Source organism: Oncorhynchus mykiss, chromosome 17, assembly GCF_057628025.1.
Source record: "Oncorhynchus mykiss isolate SJ-2025 chromosome 17, ASM5762802v1, whole genome shotgun sequence".
NCBI classification, from domain to species: Eukaryota; Metazoa; Chordata; class Actinopteri; order Salmoniformes; family Salmonidae; genus Oncorhynchus; species Oncorhynchus mykiss.
Genome location: NC_143038.1, coordinates 29,330,189 through 29,358,044, shown reverse-complemented (window position 1 = coordinate 29,358,044; position 27,856 = coordinate 29,330,189). Strand labels below are relative to the sequence as shown.

The following is a 27,856-nucleotide window of genomic DNA, read 5'->3' as shown; positions in this document are numbered from 1 at the left end:
CAGTATGTGAGTATTCATTTGATCTTGATTCCCTTTTTTTATTCATTACAATATACAGTATGTCTCTCTGTCACCACATTTAGCATTAACTCTAAGCAGTTAATACTTATTTACTGCTGTCATCTCAGTGCAGAAGGACATTTCTTGCCTTTAGCATGGGTTTAACGCAATTCACAACGTAATTGCTGATCATAGTGTTAAACACAAAGAGAATGGTTTTCTGAACGTTTTGTAATATTGACCTTCGGGACCTGCATAATGGACATGCATATTGGCACATCACATTTATCCCTATTTGATATTTACAAGTTGTGCTTGTTTTGATTGAATTAATTTAATTGTATTCTATTTTGGTAGTTCTATGGTATGTTCACATTGAGGGCTTCATTTTAAATGAGACTAAGATTTCATGACTCAACTTTTTAAAAAAGTCATCATTGCTAAAGTTGATAGACCACCTTTAAATGAACCTCCATACAAATGAATTAACTGCATATTGCATTTAAGTTATTTACATGAAGGGCATATGTACTTGAAAGTACTTAAAACATCATATCAGGTGTTAAAAAAGGACATCTTACAAGAGTCATGAAAAATGTCACATATACTGTTCTTCCACAAACTGAAATCATCACTGGAGATATACTGTTCTTCCACATTCTAAAAATTAAAACGGCAATAAAAAAAATATTATTTGAAATAACAAAAAAATATTAATTGTTGTTGGAAGATATGGGTATGGTGAATTATTTCTCAACCATAAAACACCTAATGTGGTACACACAATTAATAATATAAAAATAACTGATTATCTTAAAATGGAAAAATTGTCACATATATGATGGTTCTTCGTCTGTAGGGTTCATTTGAGGTCTGAACACTCTGCATCTTTGTTGTTATTTTGACCAGTTGTCATTTTCTGCAAATAAATGCTCTAAATGACAATATTTTTATTTGGAATTTGGGAGAAATTTTGTCATTAGTTTATAGAATAAAACAACATTTTTAATTTTACCTAAACACATACCTATAAATAGTAAAACCAGAGAAACTGATAATTTTGCACTGGTCTCTTAATATTTTCCAGAGCTTTATATATGCAGTATATATATATATACAGTGGGGCAAAAAAGTATTTAGTCAGCCACCAATTGTGCAAGTTCTCCCACTTAAAAAGATGAGAGAGGCCTGTAATTGTCATCATAGGTACACTTCAACTATGACAGACAAAATGAGAAAGAAAAATCCAGAAAATCACATTATAGGATTTTTTATGAATTTATTTGCAAATTATGGTGGAAAATAAGTATTTGGTCACCTACAAACAAGCAAGATTTCTGGCTCTCACAGACCTGTAACTTCTTCTTTAAGAGGCTCCTCTGTCCTCCAATAATTACCTGTATTAATGGCACCTGTTTGAACTTGTTATCAGTATAAAAGACACCTGTCCACAACCTCAAACAGTCACACTCCAAACTCCACTATGGCCAAGACCAAAGAGCTGTCAAAGGACACCAGAAACAAAATTGTAGACCTGCACCAGGCTGGGAAGACTGAATCTGCAATAGGTAAGCAGCTTGGTTTGAAGAAATCAACTGGGGGAGCAATTATTAGGAAATGGAAGACATACAAGACCACTGATAATCTCCCTCGATCTGGGGCTCCACGCAAGATCTCACCCCGTGGAGTCAAAATGATCACAAGAACGGTGAGCAAAAACCCCAGAACCACACGGGGGGACCTAGTGAATGACCTGCAGAGAGCTGGGACCAAAGTAACAAAGCTTACCATCAGTAACACACTACGCCGCCAGGGACTCAAATCCTGCAGTGCTAGACGTGTCCCCCTGCTTAAGCCAGTACATGTCCAGGCCCGTCTGAAGTTTGCTAGAGAGCATTTGGATGATCCGGAAGAAGATTGAGAGAATGTCATATGGTCAGATGAAACCAAAATATTACTTTTTGGTTAAAACTCAACTCGTCGTGTTTGGAGGACAAAGAATGTTGAGTTGCATCCAAAGAACACCATACCTACTGTGAAGCATGGGGGTGGAAACATCATGCTTTGGGGCTGCTTTTCTGCAAAGGGACCAGGACGACTGATCAGTGTAAAGAAAAGAATGAATGGGGCCATGTATCGTGAGATTTTGAGTGAAAACCTCCTTCCATCAGCAAGGGCATTGAAGATGAAACGTGGCTGGGTCTTTCAGCATGACAATGATCCCAAACACACCGCCCGGGCAACGAAGGAGTGGCTTCGTAAGAAGCATTTCAAGGTCCTGGAGTGGCCTAGCCAGTCTCTAGATCTCAACCCCATAGAAAATCTTTGGAGGGAATTGAAAGTCCGTGTTGCCCAGCAACAGCCCCAAAACATCACTGCTCTAGAGGAGATCTGCATGGAGGAATGGGCCAAAATACCAGCAACAGTGTGTGAAAACCTTGTGAAGACTTACAGAAAACGTTTGACCTCTGTCATTGCCAACAAAGGGTATATAACAAAGTATTGAGATAAACCTATGTTATTGACCAAATACTTATTTTCCACCATAATTTGCAAATAAATCCATAAAAAATCCTATAATGTGATTTTCTGGATTTTTCTTTCTCATTTTGTCTGTCATATTTGAAGTGTACCTATGAGGAAAATTACAGGCCTCTTTCATCTTTTTAAGTGGGAGAACTTGCAAAATTGGTGGCTGACTAAATACTTTTTTGCCCCACTGTAAACGGTTTGTACATCAGTAGTTATATAGGATGAGCCATGACGAGAATACAGTATAGTGAATACATATAAAGTCAAATCAAATTGTATTGGTCGGATACACGTATTTTGCAGATATTATCTGAGGTTTGTTGCTCCAACAGTGCAGTAACACCTAACAATACAAAACATTACACACAAAAAGTATGTAAACATTATTAAAGTGACAAGTGTTCAATGTCTCTATGCACATAGGGTGAAGCAGTCTCTAAGGTGCTGGGTAGAGTACCAGGTGGTAGCCGGCTAGTAACAGTGTCTAAGGATCAGGAAAGGGTACTGGGGGGAGGCCGGCTAGTGATGACTGTTTAAAACCTGTTTGAGATAGGGGGCAGCATTTTCACGTTCTGATGAAAAGCGTGCCCAGAGTAAACCTCCAACTACTCAGGCCCAGAACCTAATATATGCATATCATTAGTAGTATTGGATAGAAAACACTCTGAAGTTTCTAAAACTGTTTGAATGATGTCTGTGAGTATAACAGAACTCATATGAAAGGTGAAAACCTGAAGAAAATCCAACCAAGAAGTGGGAAATCTGAGGTTTGTAGTTTTTCAACTCATTGCCTATCAAATATACAGTGTCTATGGGGTCATATTGCATTTCCTAAGACTTCCACTAGATGTCAACAGTCTTTAGAACATTGTTTGAGGCTTCTACTGTGAAGTGGGGGAGAATGAGAGCTGAATCAACCAGAGGCCTGCCAGAGTGCCATGAGCTGATCACGCGTGCACACGTGGGAGCGACCTGCGTTCCATTGCAATTCTAAAGACAAAGGAATTATCCAGTTGGAACATTATTGAAGATTTATGTTAAAAACATCCTAAAGATTGATTCTATACTTCGTTTGACATGTTTCTATGAACTGTAATATGACTTTTTGTACTTTTCTTCTGAACTTTCGCCTGGACTTGCCCACGCCTCGTGAGTTTGGATTTCTTTGGACTTTATCGAACTAAAAACAAACATTTATTGTGGATCTGGGATTCCTGGGAGTGCATTCTGATGAAGATCATCACAGGTAAGTGAATATTTTATCTATATTTCTGACTTTTACTGACTCCACAACATGGCGGGTATCTGCATGGCTTGTTTTTGTGTCTGAGCGCCTTACTCAGATTATTGCATGGTTTGCTTTTTCCGTAAAGCTTTTATGAAATCTGACACAGCGGTTGCATTAAGGAAAAGTATATCTATAATTCTGTGCATAATAGTTGTATCTTTTATCAAAGTTTATATTGAGTATTTCTGTAAATTGATGTGGCTCTCTGAAAATTCTCCAGATGTTTTCGAGGCACAACATTACTGACCATGAAGCGCCAATGTAAACTGAGATTTTTGGATATAAATATGAACTTTATCGAACAAAACATACATGTATTGTGTAACATGAAGTGCTATGAGTGACATCTGATGAAGATCATCAAAGGATAGTGATTAATTTTATCTCTATTTCTACTTTTTGTGACTCCTCTCTTTTTCTGGAAAATGGCTGTGTGTTTTTTTGTGACTAGGCTCTGACCTAACATAATCATATGGTGTGCATACGCTGTAAAACCTTTTTGAAATCGGACACGATGGGTAGATTAACAAGAAGTTGATCTTTAATTTGGTGCATTGCACTTGTGAATGTATGAAAGTTACATATTTCAAAAAAACATTTTTGAATTCCGCGTTCTACCTTTTCAGCGGAATGTTGTCGAGGGTTTCCGCTAGCAGAACCCCTAGCCGTAAGAATTAACAGGCTGATGACCTAGAGATAGAAGCTGTTAATCAGTCTCTTGGTCCCAGATTTGACGCACCTGTACTGTGTCCTCCTTCTAAATGGAAGCGTTATGAACAGGCCATGGCTCGTGTGGCTGATGTCCTTGATGAACTTCTTGGCCTTCCTGTGACACCAGGTGTCCTGGAGGGCAGGCAGTGTGCCCCCGATAATGCTTTGGTCTGACCTCACCACCCTTTGGAGAGCACTACGGTTGTGGACGGTGCATTTGCCATAACAGGTGGTATTGGTATTTGGTGTTTATTAGGATCCCCATTAGCCGCTGCAAAAGCATCAGCTACTCTTCTTGGGGTCCACATGAAACATGACATAATACATAGTACAGAACATTATTAGTCAAGGACTGAAATAAATACATCTAAAATGTCACACATAGCCTACATATCAAAACATACACCCAATATCTAGGTCTAATACATACAGTGGCGACCCGTCATTCAGGGCAGGTTGGCCCCACCTGTTTTGAGCATCACACTTTTAGGTTATAAATAAATACATATTTAAATATATATTTCTTTTTTAATTGGGGGGCTTGTCTGTTTTGCTTGATATTTTGGCATTAATACATGTCACATATCAGCTTGCAAACAATGTAAAAAAAATGCATTATGAGTTAATAAAGCCGTATACAAACATGGTCTCTTTTTTGATTTCTTGAGTAAGGCAGACTAGCTCAGTGCTTTCTGTGGTGGTGGGGCTAGCCAGCAGAAAATACAGAGAGTTGAGCCTGATTGGCTCAGTTTTCTGTCATGATTGACTCAGTTATCTGTCACTCATGGACAGTACGTCATTCCCAATTCTAAGGTTAGAGCTCAAAAATGTTTGCCCCTTGGGTTCTGACATAAAGTTATTTTAGAAGTGCCCATCCAAGAAGTCAGTAGAAACCACATTTGTTTAAGTAAGTCTGCCATATCAGCTATGTTTTTCTGTGTCGTGGCTTTGCTGGCATGCATCCCACTTTCTTTTGCCCCACCAAGATGTACATGCTAAAATCGCCACTGAATACATAGTACAATGCAAATTACAATACAAGATATATAAAATGGCTGTCTCTTCACTGTCCCATTTGTGCAGTCAGGTGTTATTTTACCTGTTTTTTTGAAACTGGTTTTATTTCTAGCTTGAGTTACCTGGTGTGGCAGAGAGTTATATGTAGTCAAATCAAATCAGACTTTATTTGCCACATGCGCCGAATACAACAAGTGTAGACTTTACCGTGAAATGCTTACTTACAAGCCCTTAACCAACGGTGCAGTTCAAGAAGAAGAAAATATTTACCAACTAAGCTAAAATAAAAAGTAACACAATAAGAATAACAATAACGAGGCTGTATACCAGGGGCACTGGTACAGGCTAGTTGAGGTAATCTGTACATGTAGGTTGGGGCGAAGTGACTATGCATAGGTACCTAACAAACAGCAAGTAGCAGCAGTGTACAAGGGGGGGGGGGTAGAAGCTGTACTGGGCCATTCGCACTACCCTCTGTAGCGCTTTGTGGTCAGATGCCGGGCAGTTGCCATACCAGGCGGTGATGTGACCGGTCAGGATGCTCTCGATGTGCAGCTGTAGAACCTTTTGAGGATCTGGGGACCCATGCCAAATCTTTTCATTCTCCTGAGGGGGAAAAGGTTTTGTCGTGCCCTCTTCACAACTGTCTTGGTATGTTTGGACCATGATAGTTCGTTGGTGATGTGGACACCAAGTAACTTGATACTCTCGACCCACTCCACTACAGCCCCGTCAATGTTAATGGGGGCCTGTTCAGCCCGCCTTTTCCTGGAGTCCACGATCAGGTCCTTTGTCTTGCTCACATTGAGGGAGAGATTGTTGTCCTGGCACCACACAGCCAGTTCTCTGATCTCCTCCCTATAGGCCGTCTCATCGTTGTCGGTGATCAGGCCTACCACTGTTGTGTCATCAGCAAACTTAATCATGGTGTTGGAGTGGTGTTTGGCCACGCAGTCATGGGTGAATAGGGAATACAGGAGGGGACTAAGTACACACCCCTGTGGGGCTCCAGTGTTAAGGATCAGCAGGGTAGACGTGTTGTTGCCTACTCTTACCACCTGGGGGTGGCCCGTCAGGAAGTCCAGGATCCAGTTGCAGAGGGAGGTGTTTAGTCCCAGAGTCCTTAGCTTAGTGATGAGCTTCGAGGGCACTATGGTGTTGAATGCTGAGCTGTAGTCAGTGAACAGCATTCTCACATAGGTGTTCCTTTTGTTCAGGTAAGAAAGGGCAGTGTGGAGTGCGATTGAGATTGTGTCATCTGTGGACCTGTTGGTACGGTATGCGAATTGGAGTGGGTCTAGGGTGTCCGGGAGGATGCTGTTGATGTGAGCCATGACCAGCCTTTCAAAGCACTTCATGGCTACTGACATGAGTGGCACAGGGCGGTAATAATTTAGGCAGGTTACCTTCGCTTTCTTGGGCACAGGGACTATGGTGGTCTACTTGAAACATGTAGGTATTACAGACTCGGTCAGGGAGAGGTTGAAAATGTCGGTGAAGATACTTGACAGTTGGTCCGCACATGCTTTGTGTACACGTACTGGTAATCCGTCTGGCCCAGCGGCTTTGTGAATGTTGACCTGTTTAAAGGTTTTGTTCACATCGCCTACCGAGAGCGTTCGCCGATGTCATGGCTCTATTTAATACGTTGCGTTTCCCAGCCTCTGTTCTGGACCTGACGACTGTGAAGAGACCTCTGGTTGCATGTCTTGTGTGGTACCGAAGAGTGTCTAAACTGTGTGCCAACTGCTTGAACAGACAGTTTGGTACCTTCAACACAACAGTACATTGCACCAACAGTAATGCAGACAATCTCTCCTCAACTTTCAGCCAGGAGAGACTGACATGCATGTTACGGACACTATCCCTCTGTTTACATCTAAGTGCAACACGTGCTGCTTTGTTCTGGACCAACTGCAATTGTCCTTCTTAGCTGCACATGACCACAAAACTTGAGATGTCACGAAGGCAGAGCAACACCCTATCATGGACAGACCTCTTCCCGTTTTAGCAACCATTGAGTCTATATGTTTTGACCAATGAGTCTATATGTTTTGACCATGACAGCTTGCTATCTAGGGTTACACCCACCAGTTTAGTCTCCTCAACTTGCTCAATAGCCAATAGGTACAGTGATAGAGCCCGGAAGGATGCTCTCAATGGTGCATCTGTAGCCTCCTGAGGTTGAAGAGGCGCTGTTGCAGCTTCTTCACCACACTGTCTGTGTGAAAGGACCATTTCAGGTTGTCAGTGGTGTGCACGCAGATCAACTTGAAGCTTTTGACCCTCTCCGCTGCGGCCCCGTCGATGTGGTTGGGGGCATGCCCTCTCTGCTGTCTCCTGTAGTCCACGATCAGCTAATTTGTTTAGTTGACGTTGAGGTACGACTTAACCTCAGTGGGATGCAGCTCTCATTTCGGTTGAAAAGCCAGTCACCTCCAAGAGTGAAACAAAAGGCTATTTTTTTCCAGGTCACCAGAGAGAGAACAGCTAATGGAGATAGTAGGATCTGAGTTATAGCTACGCTACAGTAGCCTACTTTGAAATTATGAGCTTTCCCCTTTTATGAAATTCCCACCCTGAGCCATTCTCTTTTGTGGCTGGTTACACGTAAGACCGGGGAGAGAACATTGCAGTTAAACCCCATTTTAATTAACTCCCTCTGGGAGTGATGCGTGTAATCGATTTTTCTACCCATCCAAGATTGTCAATTCATCCAGCGCCAGTATACGCTACACTCATTCATATTGATTTGGCTAAAGCTGACGCGCTAAGGACAGAGAGAGAGAGAGCGAGAGAGAGAGAGAGCTCCTGGGACAGAATAGGGAGACACAATGATAAAGTGTTTATCGCAGACGATCAAATTAAATTGTATAGCAGCCTGCAGTTAGAGCCAAAATACTGTAGAAACATCTTTGTGACAGGGAATATGGCAGAAATGCAGTGCCACACCAATTAGTAAGCTTCTACTGAGCTACATTTTATCTGAGTGTGTACAAGCACGCTCATTGCTGGTAAGGTATTGCTGTTAAAATAATGCATCAACATATCATTGCTGTTCTTGTCCATTTGTGTTCTGCATTTTGTCATGTTCTATGTTTTGTGTCAACCCCAGGAAAAATAGCTGATGCTTCTTCAACAGCTAATGGGGATCTGAAAGAAAATCTGAAAAAAAATCATGAAATCATTCAAAAAAAGTCCAGAAATCTTAATAAGATAAATTGGTTTATTCACGTTTCCTCCCAACCTAACTCCAGGGTCTCAGGGTGGTGGCTCATTAACATTATGAAAACTCATTTTTGTAGATAACATGATTGATTGATTAATACAGATTTTAAACTATTGCTTTGTCTGTGCAATCCATTACCAATGTCTCACATAGGACCTTAGAATAGGGAACGATTACACACATCCATTGTCTCTGAGCAGGTGCTGGCTACTAAAAAAATCAATTAGAAAGTGAAATGAGACTCTGCACACTGCGCTCCTATGTGAGGTCTTTTTATTCCCATAGTAACTTCCTAAGTAAGTCATATATTTACCCTCAACATACCGTGACTAGTGCCCTCACACCTGCCATATACGGGTCTGAATCACCTGCCACCTATCTACTCCTTCCCTCCAAAAATCCTCCCCTTAAAATCCCACCTCTGCCAACAATGCACCCCCCTGCCACCCTTGATTTCACAGCACGCAAACGAAGCAAAAGTTGAAAAAGAAAATATATCCTACAACAAAACTTAAAATGACATGGATGATTTATAGCTTTGGGACAAGAACATTGATTTCCCTCTTGTCTGTGTTGTTCTGTCAGTAAATTAGCCCAAGATGCACCGCTACCTAACTGGAAATACCATATACGAAATCCAACAGCAATAGCTCAAAACAGTTGCTCCAAATATAACATTGTCAGATATCAAGTTTGAACTGCCCCTCACAAAATGGTCTTTGAGGTCATACAATTGTATTGCACAGTTGGATTAATGTAACAGTTGTTCCGGGTTGAACTCATTCCCATTTTCAATACTCAAACGTGCCATATAAAGGAATGTTGCGTTCATTAATATCACACATGTTTAATGTATTATAATAACAAAGCAATCTTCACAGATACAGGCTACACAGTCCAGGGAAGTCTTAAGAGCCAAATTGATTAAAAATGCTATTCTGTCATAAAGATGTTAATGATTGAAGGATTTCTTTTATTTACGTGTCATACACCTAGCTACCGGTGCCCGGCACACATGGGCTTACAATACACTATTAATGTGTGTCCCAGATAACTTTATACGCTAAACAATAGTCGCAACTATCATCACCATCTTGACATCAGTCAACCCCACCCAATCAGAATAGTCGCGTGTGCATGGAACAATGTATCAGTTGTATTAAATATGCAACATAATGAATTGGCTACATAATTACCGACGGAATTAAACCTACCATTTCCAGATATATGATTGTCCACCTCGGTTCGCACAGTCGGTTTGTAAGCGGCGTTAAACTGAATATAGAGTCCCATATAATGTAAAATCCATATTATCACTCCAAATGCTCCCATTGCTTTTGTTCTTGTTTCAAGTCGTGGACGAAAAACTCACATTAGGCGGAGCACGCTCACTAAATAGTATCCAAATCCTTCCTGGATGACAGCACCCTCGGAGATTAGATACAAAATAGCACCGGACAAAAATTGCGCTATGAGGCGCAAGGTGTACCCTATTCGCCTGCGGGATATTATCAGCACTGGTTCCCTGTATTTCTGCAAGCAAGCACCTCCAGTAGAGGCGGACGGAGAAATACATGGGGACAAGTGCAGTGGCTTGCAGAGAAAGTCATTTAGGCGGAGGGATCTAGAAAAATTATAGGCCTACTGTTATTAACTTTTATAACAAGTTACATTCGGCGATCTGAGGTTTTAACATCCTTTATTCTGAATAGTCATTATAAAAAAAATATATGTTCAATAGTCAAAGCTCCTGTACTGTTATTCTTACTTCTTTACACATATATGTCTTTACTTGCTATATAGGCAACTCAAAAAGGTAGGCTAATGTGTATTTTTCTGGGCATAGGCAACGTTTACAATTGCAGTTGGCCTGTATTGCATTCTATATACCTAGCATGGCATAGCAATCTATCTATTCATCAGTTTATTCAAGACAGACCACGACATTCAAATCTCAACAAATCATAGAAAAAAATGCAGCTCAAAATCATTCCACTATAATATAATTGTTATATTTGGTATATTTGATCAAATGTGATATTGGGTTAGGCATATGATTCTCAGCCTACTGCAAACAGATTGATTCCATATAAATGCTACTTTATGCAAGACTGTCCTTTTCCAAACCACTAGAGGAATACATCAACCAACCTGCTGTCATCACATCTAACACATGGCGTTACAGCAGTATTAACCTAGGACTCAGCGCTACTGCAGCTGTTAGCCTAGCCGTACATTTCCTCCTATGGGGCTCGTATTGGCATGCAGTGAGCTCGCAGGCTCTTAATTAAGGGACACGTGTGGTTGAACACATAGTGTAGTTGAACACCTACACAGGGCATTAATTTTAAAAAGCATGTGAGCCTCGTTCGTCATACTGAATGAGCTATGTTTGGCAACACTAGCTTCTATACAAGTTAATAAGGGTTCTGCCCACATATAGATGTAGCTTGGTTCGATCTGCGTTGTGTACTGTTAATTAGGACACAACTGCAGGTCTGCCGGTTGGATTCTTTTTATTTGCCCTGCACACGAAGAGACAACACACAATATTTTAGCCCTTGGCGCAGTCACAGCTTACAGGCACCTGCGCAAGCACATGGACACTCACTCAAACACTGTCCCAAGTACTCACAAGTTACAATAGGTACCCTAGTTAGTAGAGACAAATCAATCCTTTCTCTTGTAGAAAAGGCAAGTTTTTTGCTGCTTACTGTACTGTACAGCTGCTCAAGCAAACATAATTCCTACAGTCATGAGGTCTCACCAAACCACAAGCTAACAAAGACCTTCTGATTCTCTGGTTGCAGTTACACACAACACAAGACTGAGCTTCAAGTGTACTTACAATTGCAATTCATTGAATGTCCCAACTCTCACAGAAACAACAGTGGCTTGGTTAACATAGTCTCCTCACAGTGGCCTACCCTCTTCATTCCCTCTCTCACAACCTGTGCTATCTGTGAAAGCTTTACAGCACATTGCAAAGATAGATTTTCCTTAATTTTTGTCCAGTTTCAGTATACTAATTACTTGAGGAATTAACTTTTCTTAAAAGCATTTCAATTGTCAACAGGGTTGTTTTCAGTAGGCAGACACAAAAACAGAAAATGTGCTGTCTAGACTAGTTGACATACTTACCAAGGATTGGATACAATAACACATGTATTGATAATGTATCTTGAGGAATCAGCATTATTTTGTTAACAATTCAGCAAACTAAACATACCGACCTGCTAGTAGGCCTTAACAAGACATTAAACCTATTTAGCTCTATACGTTTCTAAGAAGTACAGTACCAGTCAAAGTTTGGACACACCTACTGTACTTTTTTACTGTTTTCAACATTGTAGAATAATAGTAAAGACATCCATGAAATAAGACAGATGGAATCATGTAGTAACCAAAAAAAGTGTTATACAAATCTCAATATATTTTATATTTGAGATTCTTCAAATAGAGCCAATCTTTGCCTTGATGACAGCTTTGCTCACACTTGGCATTATCTCAACCAGCTTCCTGAGGAATGCTTTTCCAACAGTCTTGAAGGAGTTCCCACATATGCTGAGCACTTGTTGGCTGCTTTTCCTTCACTCTGTGGTCCAACTCATCCCAAACAATCTCAATTGGGTTGAGGTTGGGTGATTGTGGAAGCCAGGTCATCTGATACAGCACTCCATCACGCTCCTTCTTGGTCAAATAGCCCTTACACAACCTGGAGGTGCGTTGGGTCATTGTCATGTTGAAAAACAAATGATAGTTTCACTAAGCGCAAACCAGATTGGATGGCGTATCACTGTAGAACGCAGTGGTAGCCATGCTGGTTAAGTGTGCATTGAATTCACTGACAGTGTCACCAGCAAAGCACCCTCACACCATCACACCTCCTCCCATGTGTCTCACAAAGACAATGTGGTTGGAACCAAAAATATCAAATTTGGACTCATCAGACCAAAGGACAGGATCATTGATCTAATGTCCATTGCTCGTGTTTCTTGGCCCAAGCAAATCTCTTATTATTATTGGTGTACTTTAGTAGCATTTCTTTGCAGCAATTCAACCATGAAGGCCTGAATCACTCAGTCTGTTACTTGACCTCTGTGAAGCATTTATTTGGGCTAAAATTTCTGAGGCTGGTAACTCTAATGAACGCATCCTCTGCAGCAGAGGTAACTCTGAGCCAGTTTCATCATAGCGCTTGATGGTTTTTGCGACTGCACTTGAAGAAACTTTCAAAGTTCTTGACATTTTCCGCATTGACTGACCTTCATGTCTTAAAGTAATGATGGACTGTTGTTTCTCTTTGCTTATTTGAGCTGTTCTTGCCATAATATGGACTTGGTCTTTTACCAAATAGGGTTATCTTCTGTATACCACCCCTACCTTGTCGCAACACAATTGATTAGCTCATAGGCATTAAGAAGGAAATAATTCCACAAATTAACTTTTAACAAAGCACACTTGTTAATTGAAATGCATTCCAGGTGACTACCTCATGAAGCTGGTTGAGATAATGCCAAGAGTTTGCAAAGCTCTCATCAAGGCAAAGGGTGGCACTAAGGAGGACTATTTATCCTGTTGACAAAACTCCATCTGTGGTACAATGTTCAATGTGGGGGACAAACAGCTAGGAACATTGAAAATTATGCAGTTATGAGTCTGTAGTATTATTTGCAGATTAAGATTATTCATAATTTTTCCAGTCTAATTTCATTGGTTGAACTTCCGATTTTATATGAGGTTGAACTTCAGAGAGCAATATGAAACTATTCTTGTCAATGATAATGAAGTGGTTTAATTTATACTGAGTGTACAAAACATTAGGAACCTTCCTAATATTGTGTTGCAGATCCCTTTGCCGTCAGAACAGCCTCAATTCGTCAGGGCATGAACTCTACAAGGTGTCTACAGGTGTTCCACAGGGATGCTGGCCCATGTTGACTCCAATGCATACCACAGTTGTGTCAAGTTGGCTGGATGTCGTTTGGGTGGTGGACCATTCTTGATACACACAGGAAACTGTTGAGCATGAAACACCCAACAGTGTTACAGTTCTTGACACACACAAACCGGTGCGCCTGGCACCTTCCACCATACCACATTCAAAGGCACTTAAAAATGTTGTCTTGTCCATTAACCCTCTGAATGGCACAAGTACATCATCCATGTCTTAATTGTCTCAAGACTTACAAATCCTTCTTTAAACTGTCTCCTCCCCTTCATCTACACTTATTGAAGTGGATTTAACAAGAGACATCAACAAGGGATCATAGCTTTCACCTGGATTCACCTGGTCATTCTATGTCATGGAAAGAGAAGGTGTTCCTAATGTTTTGTATACTCAGTGTATATTCTATATTTAGCTTTATCTGAGTACATGATATACATTTTTCAGTTTGAATATCATCTATTTGAGCATTTAATGAACATACTGTTATACTCTGTTATATCAACCCTGGAAATGTTTGTTTCTCTCAAGAAGACGTACAGTAGGATTTGAACATTCCCTTTGAAAAGTCAGAAATCCTGTCAAGGCCTTGAAAAGCAGTTAACCTTTAGGGTCTTGCAGAAACTCTCTCATTTTGACTTTTTGTCAGGTCCGTGTCTTTTTTTCTTCTCTCCAGGAGCTCCACTCCTCTCAGCTCTCTCCCTGGAAGTGTCATGTCCAGGCTGCAGCCGGGGGAGCTGTGGGGGAAGTGAAACTGATGTATGCAGACGTGAGGCACTGAGAAGGACACAACACCTGCCTGGCAGCCCTGAGCTCCACACCTCCCGGCACTAAATGCTTTAGACAGCCCATCCAGAGATGTGGAAGGTATGTGCGCGTGTGTGTGTGTAGAACTGGAAGAATGTCAAAGCTGTGGCTTTTCCATGGTCTTTAAACTCAGAATGTATTGAGTTTCTGACACATTACTATAGGTTGACTTTTTAACTGCTGCATTTGAATACAATATTTTACATTTATGAGGCAAATTTATTTTCAAGGCCAGTGCACCATCAACAGGTAGAACACAATGGTTATTCTCTTGAATTCTCTCAACCATGCATACTTCTTCTACTTGTCCTCTGTCATGAAATAAATATTATTGTAGGCATTGTTCATGATGGAATAAATCATTTGCTTTCTCAAAGACAGGTTGTCAGTATGTGTAGGCATAAATGTGTCTGGCTAAATGTTAGACTTTCTGCTAAGCAATGGAACTTGTAAGCATTTTCTGATGGATTTCTGATGGCTTTGAAGTTCTGTTACGTCGATATTCCAAAAAGGCTAAGGAATTTGTAGTTTGTCTTGAAAATGGCTTCTCTCCTGTGTAGTTACTTTTTTCACCACTGTTGTTTACCTCATCCACCATTTTAATGCCGGTAGAACAAAATATATATTAGCTCCCATGTGACCAGAGATCTCGACACCTTTATGAATATTAAACCATACTCTGAGCTTTGGAGAAACCAAATATCCTGAGCTTTACTGCAAGAGGTAATGGCTTAATGTGGGTGAAGCTGTTTGCGTGCTCAATTGTTGCCCACGTCAAGATGCTGTTTCGGGAAGCCGCTGCTATCCTTTATAAGATCAGCAGGGATTTAGATCCGGAGGCGTTTAATTCCATGGGCTTTACATTCTCCAATGGCTAAGGCTCCAATGGCTATGTCAAAGTGGAATTATGCTTTTTGAAATTGTGACAAATTAATTTAAAATGAAAAGCTGAAATGTCTTGAGTAAATAAGTCTTCAATCCCTTTGAATGACTACATGTCTCTACCCCGCACATACAATTATCTCTAAGGTCCCTCAGTCAAGCAGTGAATTTCAAACACAGATTCAACCTCAAAGACCAGGGAGGTTTTCCCATGCCTTCCAAAGAAGGGCACTTATTTTCAGGATAAAAAAAGAAATGGAATTGAGCTAAGCAGGAATGCCTGGTTCAGTCTGCTTTTCACCAGACACTGGGAGATTAAGTCACCTTTCAGCAGGACACCATCCTAAAACACAAGGGCAAATCTACACTTCTTACCAAAAATACAGTGAATGTTCCCAGTGCAGAGTCATAGTTTTGACTTAAATCTGCTTGAAATCTAGGGCTAGACTTACAAATGGTTGTCTACCAATGATCAAGAAATATACAGAGCTTAAAGAATTTTGAAAATAATAATGGGCAATATTGTACAATCCAGGTGTGCAACACTCTTAGAGACCAGAAAGACTCACATCCGTAATCACTGCCAAAGGATTGATTCTAACATGTATTGACTTAGGGGTGTGAATACTTTTGTAAATTAGATATTTTTGTACGTATTTTCAATACATTTGTAAAAAATTCTGAAAACATGTTTTCACTTTGTCATTATGGGGTATTGTGTGCAGATGGGATATATATATATATATATATATATATATATATATATATATATATATATATATATATATATATATATATAAATAATACATATTATATATATAATATATATATTATACATACAGTGCCTTGCGAAAGTATTCGGCCCCCTTGAACTTTGCAACCTTTTGCCACATTTCAGGCTTCAAACATAAAGATATAAAACTGTATTTTTTTGTGAAGAATCAACAACAAGTGGGACACAATCATGAAGTGGAACGACATTTATTGGATATTTCAAACTTTTTTAACAAATCAAAAACAGAAAAATTGGGCGTGCAAAATTATTCAGCCCCTTTACTTTCAGTGCAGCAAACTCTCTCCAGAAGTTCATTGAGGATCTTTGAATGATCCAATGTTGACCTAAATGACTAATGATGATAAATACAATCCACCTGTGTGTAATCAAGTCTCCGTATAAATGCACCTGCACTGTGATAGTCTCAGAGGTCTGTTAAAAGCGCAGAGAGCATCATGAAGAACAAGGAACACACCAGGCAGGTCCGAGATACTGTTGTGAAGAAGTTTAAAGCCGGATTTGGATACAAAAAGATTTCCCAAGCTTTAAACATCCCAAGGAGCACTGTGCAAGCGATAATATTGAAATGGAAGGAGTATCAGACCACTGCAAATCTACCAAGACCTGGCCGTCCCTCTAAACTTTCAGCTCATACAAGGAGAAGACTGATCAGAGATGCAGCCAAGAGGCCCATGATCACTCTGGATGAACTGCAGAGATCTACAGCTGAGGTGGGAGACTCTGTCCATAGGACAACAACAGTCGTATATTGCACAAATCTGGCCTTTATGGAAGAGTGGCAAGAAGAAAGCCATTTCTTAAAGATATCCATAAAAAGTGTTGTTTAAAGTTTGCCACAAGCCACCTGGGAGACACACCAAACATGTGGAAGAAGGTGCTCTGGTCAGATGAAACCAAAATTGAACTTTTTGGCAACAATGCAAAACGTTATGTTTGGCGTAAAAGCAACACAGCCCATCACCCTGAACACACCATCCCCACTGCCAAACATGGTGGTCACAGCATCATGGTTTGGGCCTGCTTTTCTTCAGCAGGGACAGGGAAGATGGTTAAAATTGATGGGAAGATGGATGGAGCCAAATACAGGACCATTCTGGAAGAAAACCTGATGGAGTCTGCAAAAGACCTGAGACTGGGATGGAGATTTGTCTTCCAACAAGACAATGATCCAAAACATAAAGCAAAATCTACAATGGAATGGTTCAAAAATAAACATATCCAGGTGTTAGAATGGCCAAGTCAAAGTCCAGACCTGAATCCAATCGAGAATCTGTGGAAAGAACTGAAAACTGCTGTTCACAAATGCTCTCCATCCAACCTCACTGAGCTCGAGCTGTTTTGCAAGGAGGAATGGGAAAAAATGTCAGTCTCTCGATGTGAAAAACTGATAGAGACATACCCCAAGCGACTTACAGCTGTAATCGCAGCAAAAGGTGGCGCTACAAAGTATTAACTTAAGGGGGCTGAATAATTTTGCACGCCCAATTTTTCAGTTTTTGATTTGTTAAAAAAGTTTGAAATATCCAATAAATGTCGTTCCACTTCATGATTGTGTCCCACTTGTTGCTGATTCTTCACAAAAAAATACAGTTTTAAATCTGTATGTTTGAAGCCTGAAATGTGGCAAAAGGTTGCAAAGGTCAAGGGGGCCGAATACTTTCGCAAGGCACTGTATATATATATTATATTATATATATATATATATATATATATATTATACATAGATGTTATACATATATATATATATTATACATATATATATATATATATATATGTATATATATATTATACATATATATTATACATATATATATATATATATATATATTATACATATATATATCATACATTTTGAATTCAGACTGTAACACAACAAAATGTGGAATAAGTCAAAGGGTATAAATACTTTCTGAAGTTACTGTAAATGACATGGGTATCCCCCCCAAAACGGAGACTATTTTGTGAGTCAAATGTAGGGAGTGGGAAATGTAACTTTGCACAGTAAGGATGTGCAGGGATTATGCTTTGAGGAGAGTTTCTCTCGGGTCAGTGAGAGACTGAAAAGCATAATGGAACAGAAACAGGAGTATATGTGTGGAGGCCTGGTTTTCTATTTTAGAACCTGGGAGGGAAATATGAATTGCAGTACAGGGAAAGTGGCAGTACATTGTTTTGATAGCACAAAAACAGCACTTGTAAGACGAAATCGGTGTTCATTACTCTGTATTCACCATAATATGTCAGTTGTAGCGATGTAAATGCTACGGTGTTGCATTTGCCAAAATGACCTCTAAATAACGTTATATTTTCACACAAGTTTTCAACGGAAGGAATACATGTTTTTTTCACACCCCAGTCAGCCCCTTCCTCTGTCTCCACCTGTCATCGGGCTGACCGCTCAGGAAAAATTATATGATGGTGAAACTTCGCGGCCATTTCCTGGTTCACTGACTATAAGTTCTTGCTCCAGTAGATCTTTCGCTGTTCATTTCCAGAGCAATTTCAACTCGCTGCCTCGGAGAGCGGAGATGTCAACCATCCACCCTGCAGCTGGAGTTTCTGAACATGAACTTACTTCAGCATTTACTGCCTTCCTCCCAAAAGTTAATATGGCTTGACAGAGACGTGAAATTAATATGGATATGGCTATGAAAAGAGGCCACTGGTTGTGATGAATGGGCCACACATGATGTGCATCCCGCATGATGTCTCTGGCGGTTTGGGGAACATTATGCATCACAATTGGCATTCCATCACATCAACTGCATTGGGGAGACCTGTATGGTCTTGTTTGTCGATATATGAATGATCGTAAACACTGTAGGCCCCATTGAAGCCTTGCTATAGATCATCCCTTGAGCAGTGTATCCCTATGCATTTGGCAGTTAGATGGATGTATAGCTCTCAACAGACACAGAATCTTACGAGACTTGCATTTGACAAGCAAGAGACAAATGCACCAATACAGTATGTGCATTACGGTGGTAACTGGAGTTGTTCCTACACTGCTGTGCTTGATTACTGCACTTAATGTACAACCCCCTAAGGTCTAACGGCCTGGGGCTGGGTTTGTACTAAGCTAACATATGGAATTGTTTTAAGAAGGTAATATCAAGGATAATTTAGATATTTCATTTTGAATTTGAGTAACCGTGTAAGTACAAAAAATGTTTTACAAATTATTTGATGTAACATTGAATTTGGCCTTATTGCCATTAGCCGATAGAAATGCATTGAATAACATTTTCATACATGGCAAAACATACAGTAAAAAAAATACAGAACAGTAGTATGTTTGGAAGTGTCGGTCGTATATCTGAGAGACATTTTACCCACATTAACCAATTTCTTCTGGCACTAAATTACTTCCATATTCACTGAGTGTACAAAACATGACCAGGTGAACCCAGGTGAAGCTATGATCCCTTATTGATGTCACTTCCAATCAGTGAAATCCAATCAGTGAAAATCAGCATTTCCCAAACTCAGTCCTCAGGACCCCAAGTGGTGCAGGATTAGATGTTTTGCCCTAACACTACACAGCTGATTCAAATGATCAAAGCTTTTTGATTAGTTTATTACTTGAATCAGCTGTGTAGGGCTAGGGAAAATCCAAAACGTGCACCCCTTGGGGTCCCGGGGACCAAGTTTGGGAAACGCTGGTGTAGATGAAGGGGAGGGGACATTAGGTGCAGTAAAAAAAAAAATGAAAGCCTTGATACTATTGAGATGTGTCAGAGGGTGAATGGGCAAGACAAAATATTTAAGTGCCTTTGAAAGGGGTATGGTAGAAGGTGCCAGGCGCACCGGTTTGAGTGTGTCAAGAACTGCAACGCTGTTGGGTTTTCCACACTCAACAGTTTCCTGTGTGTATCAAGAATGGTCGACAACCCAAAGTAGATCCAGCAAACTTGACACAACTGTGGTAAGCATTGGAGTCAAGATGGGCCAGTATCCCTGTGGAACACTTTTGACACATTGTAGAGTCCATGCCCAGACAAATTCAGGCTGTTCTGAAGGCAAAAGGGTCTGTAACTCAATATTAGGAAGGATCCTAATGTTTTGTACACTCAGTGTATACTTCCATTTATTTTTTTAAACTGGTACTGGGCTACCTTCAGGTGAGTCTTGTCAGGCTTTTGGGCATCCTGATGCAAAACAAAAGTTTGGGGTCACTTAGATATTTCCTTGTTTTTGAAAGAAAATCACATTTTTTGTCCATTAAAATAACAGGAAATTGATCAGAAATTAAGTGTAGACATTGATAATGTCATAAATGACTATTGTAGTTGGAAACGGCAGATTTTATATGGAATATCTACTTAGGCGTACAGAGGCCCATTACCAGCAACCATCACTCCTGTGTTCCAAATGGCACGTTGTGTTAGCAAATCCAAGTTTATCATTTTAAAAGGCTAATTGGTCATTAGAAAACCCTTTTGCAATTATGCTAGCACAGCTGAAAACTGTTGTCCTGATTAAAGAAGCAATAAAACTGGCCTTCTTTAGACTGGTTAAGTATCTGGAGCATCAGCATTTCTGGGTTCGATTACAGGCTCAAAATGGCTAGAAACAAAGAACTTTCTTCTGAAGCTCGTCAGTCTATTCTTATTCTGTAAAATGAAGGCTATTCCGCGTGAGAAATTGCAAAGAAACTGAAGGTCTCGTACACTAGAGTGTATGTCTAGGGTGTTGTAGGTCTAGGGGTTTTTGTATTTTTATGTTGGCCTGATATGGTTCCCAATCAGAGACAGCTGTTTATTGTTGTCTCTGATTGGGGATCATATTTAGGCAACCCTGTTTCCAACTTTCTGGTGTGGGGTCTTGTCTATGTGCAGTTGCCTGTCAGCACTCGTTTGTACAGCTTCACGTTTCATTTTGCTATTTTGTTAGTTTGTTCAGTGTTTCATTCTTTAAATAAATAAGAATGTACGCATACCACGCTGCGCCTTGGTCCAATCCTTATAACGAACGTGACAGTCTCACCTTTCGATGGCGGGGTCATTTAGTGTGTAGCCCAAACTGTTTGGACACTACAGACAGAAGTTGTCAGATCGGCGGTACCGACTTCAAATGAGTCCCCTGACGCTTGTGGGGGCGTAACAAAACGGAGAACACCATCATGTTCGTGAGAGTCTCATCTTTCCATAGAGGGTTCATTAATTGTATTTCTTTATTTTTAAATATTAAGGGGTGGATCAGCTTAATATTGGGGAAAGATTGTTGCTTCCATCAATGTAATTGTCTGCATCATTTCCAATACCCCATATATTTTTGGGGCTAAATTTAAATGTCCATGTACATACACATGCATACATACACATGCATACATATACACAAATAGACATACATACTTTTTTAGAATATACCTTTATTATTCCCCGCAAACCTTACCACCCTTCCCCCAATTGGAGCAAACTAATTAACAATAACACTTAGGCTTCTACCTTCAGTATATACATATTATACGCATTTTACAGACACAATCTATTTTACAATAGTTATATTTATTTTGTTTTTAGTCCTTCCTCTATTTAGTCCTTCCTCTATTTCTGATGTCATTTAGTGTGTAGCCCAAACGGTTCGGACGCTACAGACAGAAGTTGTCAGATCGGCGGTACCAACTTCAGATGAGTCCCCTGATGCTTGTGGGGGCCGTAACAAAACGGAGAACACCATCGTGTTCATGAGAGTCTCGTCTTTCCATAGAGAGTTCATTAGTTTGTAGGCCAAACCATACTGACGCAATTTTCGAGAAGTCTTCTGGTCTGATAAACATAGCTGTAGCTCTGTCACCTTTTACCACAGGTGAGGAAGGCCGACATCGTCGGATCCAGTGCAAAACCCCCCAGATATCTCTAGCTTAAACAGATGGATTTTGATAGGGATTTTGTTATAACGCTAATTAGATTTCAGCGGAGGCGCTGACATCGACTCTATATGACTCTGTGATCGATGAAGCACCCTTTTGAAGTCTCATAAATGTGTCACAAATCATCTATAACTGTATGTCATGCTTTATAACGTGTTAAAAAATGTGGCATAAGTGTGTCACAATCACCAATGTCGAACATGACATAAACATGTGCTTTATGAAGGGTGACGTGTTGTGCTGCAGGATCACACACGTTCTAAAGTCATGTTACCTTGATAAAAGCCTCCAACATAAGGACATTGAAAGTGGCTTTCTTCTGTAACCAAGTTCCATGTTCCCCAGTACACAAACACCCACACGACAATATAGCAATCCATACCATGCGGTGCTGGGCCCAGTCAGGTCTTTGACACATTCACCCATGGGAACAGAAGAGGAGGCAGGTGAAAACCTGAGAAAAAGTCCAACCAAGAAGTGGGAAATCTGAGGTTTGTAGTTTTTCAAGTGAATGCCTATCCAATATACTGTGTCTATGGGGTCAGATTGCATTTCCCAAGGCTTCCACTACATGTCAACAGTCTTTAGAACATTGTTTCAGGCTTCTACTATGAAAGGGGAGAGAATAAGAGTTGTTTGAACCAGTGGTCAGGCTGAAAGCCTTTAGTTTAGTCACGCGCGTGGCAGTGAGCACGAGCTCCGTTCCCTTTCATTTCTAATGACAAAGGAATTGTCAGGTTGGAATATTATTGAAGGTTTATGATAAAAACATCCTAAAGATTGATTCTATACATCGTTTGACATGTTTCTAAACTGTAATGGAACTTTTTTGACTTTTCGTCTGGACTTAGTGCCCGCAGCTTGTGCATTTGGATTACTGGACTAAACACGCGAATAAAAAGGAGGAATTTGAACATAAAGATGAACTTTATCGAACAAAACAAACATTTGTTGTCTAACATGGAAACCTGGGAGTGCCATCAGATGAAGATCATCAAAGGTAAGTGATTCATTTTAACGCTATTTCTGACTTTTGTGACACCTCTCCTTGGTTGGAAAATGGCTGTATGGTTTTCTGTGGCTAGGCGCTAACCTAGCATGGTGTGCTTTTGCAATAAAGCATTTTTTGAAATCTGACACGGGGGTTGCATTAAGGAGAAGTTTATCTTTAATGTTAAACACTTGTATCTTAGATCAATATTTATGATGAGTATTTCTGTAATTTCATGTGGCTCTCTGCACTTTCACCGATGTTTGTTTGAGACAATGCATTTCGGAACATAACGCGCCAATTTCAAGTGAGGTTTTTGGACATAAAGATGAACTTTATCGGACAAAACACACATTTATTGTGTAACATGGAGTCCTGGGAGTGCCATCTGATGAAGATCATCAAAGCTTAGTGATTCATTTATTCGCTATTTCTGAATTTTGTGAGCCCTATCCTTGGCTGGAAAATGGCTGTATGGTTTTCTGTGACTAGGCGCTGGCCTAACATAATCACATGGTGTGCTTTCGCAGTAAAGCCTTTTTGAAATCGGACACTGTGATAGGATTTACAAAAAGTTTATCTTTAAAATGGTGTATAATACTTGTATGTTTGAGGAATTTTAATTATGGGATTTCTGTTGTTTTGAATTTGGAGCCCTGCAATTTCACTGGCTGTTGTGCTAGCGTCCCACTTGTAACAGAGAGGTTAAACCATATATTTATTTTATTTTTACATGTTAAACCCCTTCCCATTAATACCCCACCCCCACTTAACAACCTCCCTATCCCTAACACATGGGATGTCAAATTAAAAAGTAAAAAAATACAAATACGTTACATTTCAAAAAGTAAAGTAATGACATTATATTGAACATTACACAGGGCTGTGAACATTGTTGCATGTCCCTGAGTGGGCCAATTAATGGTTCTTGCCTCTCTGCCTGCTGTAAGTACTGCATGTTGGTTCCACCCTTAAAAGTAACTTTCCTCAGGTTTTCGCCTGCAATGTCAGTTCTGTTATACTCACAGACAATATTTTGACAGTTTTGGAAACTTTAGAGTGTATGCATATTCTAGATTCTGGGCGTGAGAAATATGCAGTTTTTCATCCAAACATCAAAATACTGCACCATACACTCAAGAGGTTAACAAGAAATTTGTGGAGTGGTTGAAAATCGAGTTTTAATGACTCCAACCTAAGTGTATGTAAACTTCTGACTTCAACTGTATATTCTTTGTAGTTGTTTACATACCACCACAGTCAGAGGCTGGCACTAAGATAGCACTGAATGATCATTATCTGCCATAAGCAAACAAGAAAACGCTCATCCAGAAGCGGTGTTCCTAGTAGCCGGGTACATTAATGCAGGAAAACTTCAATTAGTGTTACCAAATATATATCAGCATGTTAAATGTCCAATTAGAGGTAAAATAACTCTGGACCACCTATACTCCATACACAGAGATGCATACAAAGCTCTCCCTCTCCCTCAATTTAGCAAATCTGACCATAATTCCATTATCCTGATTCCTGCTTAAAAGCAAAAATTTAAGCTGGAAGTACCAGTGACTAGATCAATTAAAAAGTGGTCAGATAAAGCAGATGCTAAGCAGCTACAGGACTGTTTTGCTAGCACAGGCTGTAATATGTTCCGGGATTCCTACAATGGCATTGAGGAGTACACCACATCATAAATAAGGCTTCATAAATAAGTGCATTGATGACATTGTCCCCACAGTGACAGTACGTAACGTGGAAGTTTATAAGAAATCCCACTATGCCCTCCGACATTCCATCAAACAGGCAAAGTGTCACTTTCTGACCATCGTTCGTGTGTGTGTGTTTTCCTTGTTTTAGTGTTGGTCAGGACGTGAGCTGGGTGGGCATTCTATGTTGTGTGTCTGGTTTGTCCATTTCTATGTTTGGCCTGATATGGTTCTCAGTCAGAGGCAGGTGTTAGTCATTGTCTCTGATTGGGAACCATATTTAGGTAGCCTGTTTGGTGTTGTTTTTTTGTGGGTGATTGTCCTTGTTCCTGTCTCTGTGTTTGTTTGTGCACCAGTATAGGCTGTTAGGTTTTCACGATATGTTTCTTGTTTTGTATTGATCGTGTGTCGTCTTTATTAAATATGAATCATCACAACGCTGCATTTTGGTCCGACTCTCTTTCACCGAAAGAAAACCGTTACACAAAGCGTCAATAGATGAGCAAGATTGAGTCGTACCACAACTGCTCGGGCGCTCGTTGGATGTGGCAGGGCCTGCAAACCATTACAGACTACAAAGGGAAGCACCTATGAGAGCTGCCCAGTGACAGGAGCATGCCGGACGAACTAAACTACTTCTATGCTCGCTTCAAGGCAAATAACACTGACACATGAGAGCACCAGCTGTACCGGACGACTGTGTGATCATACTCTCAACAGCTGCAGAGAGCAAGACCTTTAGAGAGACAGGTAAACATTCACTAGGCCGCAGGGTCAGAGGGATTACCAGGACGTGTACTGTGAGCATGCGCTGACCTACTAGTAAGTGTCTTTACTGACATTTTCAACCTCTCCCTGTCCGAGTCTATAATACCAACATGTTTTAAGCAGACCACCATAGTCCCTGTGCCAAGAACACTAAGGTAACCTGCCTAAATGACTACCGACCGAAGCACTCACGTCTGAAGCCATGAAGTGCTTTGAAAGGCTGGTCATGGCTCACATCAACACCATCATCCCAGAAACCCTAACTAGACCAACTCCAATTTGCATACAGCCCCAACAGATCCACAGATGATGCAGTCACTATCGCACTCCACACTGCCCTTTCCCACCTAGACAAAAGGAACACCTAAGTGAGAATGCTATTCATTAACTACAGCTCAGCGTTCAATACCATAGTGCCCTCAAAGCTCATCACCAAGTTAAGGACCCAGGGACTAAACACCTCCCTCTGCAACCTGATCCTGGACTTCCAGACGGGCCGTTAAATATGTGTAACAAAAAATATATAAATATTTCCTGAGCTTTCTTATATCTCATAGACAAAGGACAAACACTTCAAAACCTTGTTTGTTATGCTAATTTTTTTACTGACATATGGAATTGATTTAAGATGGTCATACTATGGATCTTTTAGCTAGTTGATTTTGAATTTCAGGTCCCCTTTATGTATAAAAAAAATGTATGTAGCAAAATTAGAAATTGTGTTTTTTACATTGGATAAAAGTAGAGACTCTGAGCTACAAAATAGTATATCATACACTGCAGTTGAAGAACAATGGGAAAGTAATTCTGCTTTGAAAGTTGATAAACTTGTAACCCCACTTTTGAGAAAAAGGTCCTTGAATGTTTTGGTACACCTACTGGAGAACTATTATTTATCGACATCTATTCAGAATCGTTCACACCCTCGTAAGCCTTAGCCCCACCCATCTATTTTAGGATTCACATGTGAGGCCATGTGGTAAACACAAGCTACGTAAATCAAATAAAATCTAGGTTTATTTGTCATATGCACAGGATACAGAAGGTGTAAATGGTACAGTGAAGTAGTATCAACATCAAAAACAGAAAGTGTCGAGATAAAAATATTTTGTCAATATTTAATTAATATTAAATTATGCTTTCCCGACACACTTGTCTAAATTGATGGGTAATGTGAAGGACATTCTCTAACCACCCCCCAGCCCCATCTAGTTAAGTGGATGGATCACTATTTTCTAGACATGTACACTTGTTCTTGAAATACAATAAATGGCAATAATCACCCCCAGACACACCTGGCTAATTTGATGGGTTATGTAATAATCTGGCCAAAGTGGAGTCCTTTGTTTAGACGTAGCTAGCTAGTTAAACAATGAACCGGCATAATCCCGACTCATACTACTACCAATACAAACATTGTCATAGCTGTAGCATGAATCTGCAGGTACCTAAAGCTAACAAACTCGGTTCAATGTTAGCTAGCTAACATTAGGCTATAACTAGCAATGCAAATGGATTTCTGATTCAAATAATATTATCATACAGATCATACACGTGACGTTAGCTAGCGAGCCAGCAAGCTAACATTTGCTAGCTAACTTGCAACAAAAACAACTTTATGACAAAATTAGAAACGTATATCGGAAAATGTAGCTAGACTCTTATGCGTATACTTGGATGAACACTTCACAGTAGACAGGAACCATTTAACTCTGTTTTGTTTGTAGTTACATTTTGTTTGGCCAGCATTGTGTCAAGTCACTCCAGTTCACACTGACTGTGGCGTGTGCAGAAAGTAGCCCATCACGTTTTCTGTCTGTCGATAGCTCCAGCTAAATTCAGGGCATCAATGTCGTTGAGAAAAGTAGCAAAACTTTTGTAGTTCTCGATGGCTAACGCTATATCTTTCCAAAACAGCGTGGTAGAAAGGACTGTCAACACATACTCAAAAGCTCACGTTATAGACAAAAGCATGCTACATGGCAGACCAATCAAAACTCATCTCCCGGCATGTCCAGCCCACCTATTATCTCAGCCAATCATGGCTTGCTGGAAGGTTCCTCCATTTTTCTGTGGCTAAACCAACTAGGCTCGTGGATGGAATACAAGTTTGTTACTAAGGCACATGAAAGTTCACATGTTCCAGAAGGCATTTCTGCCCAAAAAACACATTTTGATAAAAAATACATGTTTAAGTTCTAATGCCACTCCTGTGAAGTAGTGATGTGCGACATACTCCTAGTTTCCTGAAACAAGTCACAAATATTGAATATGGCCTAACCTACTATAGCCCAGAGAAACAAATTCAA

At 40.1% G+C, this 27,856-nt stretch overlaps 1 protein-coding gene across 1 annotated transcript in view; it reads right to left on the bottom strand.

Annotated features, from left to right (window-relative positions):
* LOC110493964 (V-set and transmembrane domain-containing protein 2-like protein) overlaps nt 1-10,353 on the bottom strand; it is a 73,142-nt gene extending 62,789 nt beyond the window's left edge. Inside the window, exon 1 of the mRNA XM_021568597.3 lies at nt 9,992-10,353. Within this exon, the coding sequence (XP_021424272.1) occupies nt 9,992-10,109 (118 nt within the window). The 5' untranslated portion in view covers nt 10,110-10,353. The remainder of the gene's footprint in view (nt 1-9,991) is intronic.
* Between the last annotated feature and the right edge of the window lie 17,503 nt (nt 10,354-27,856).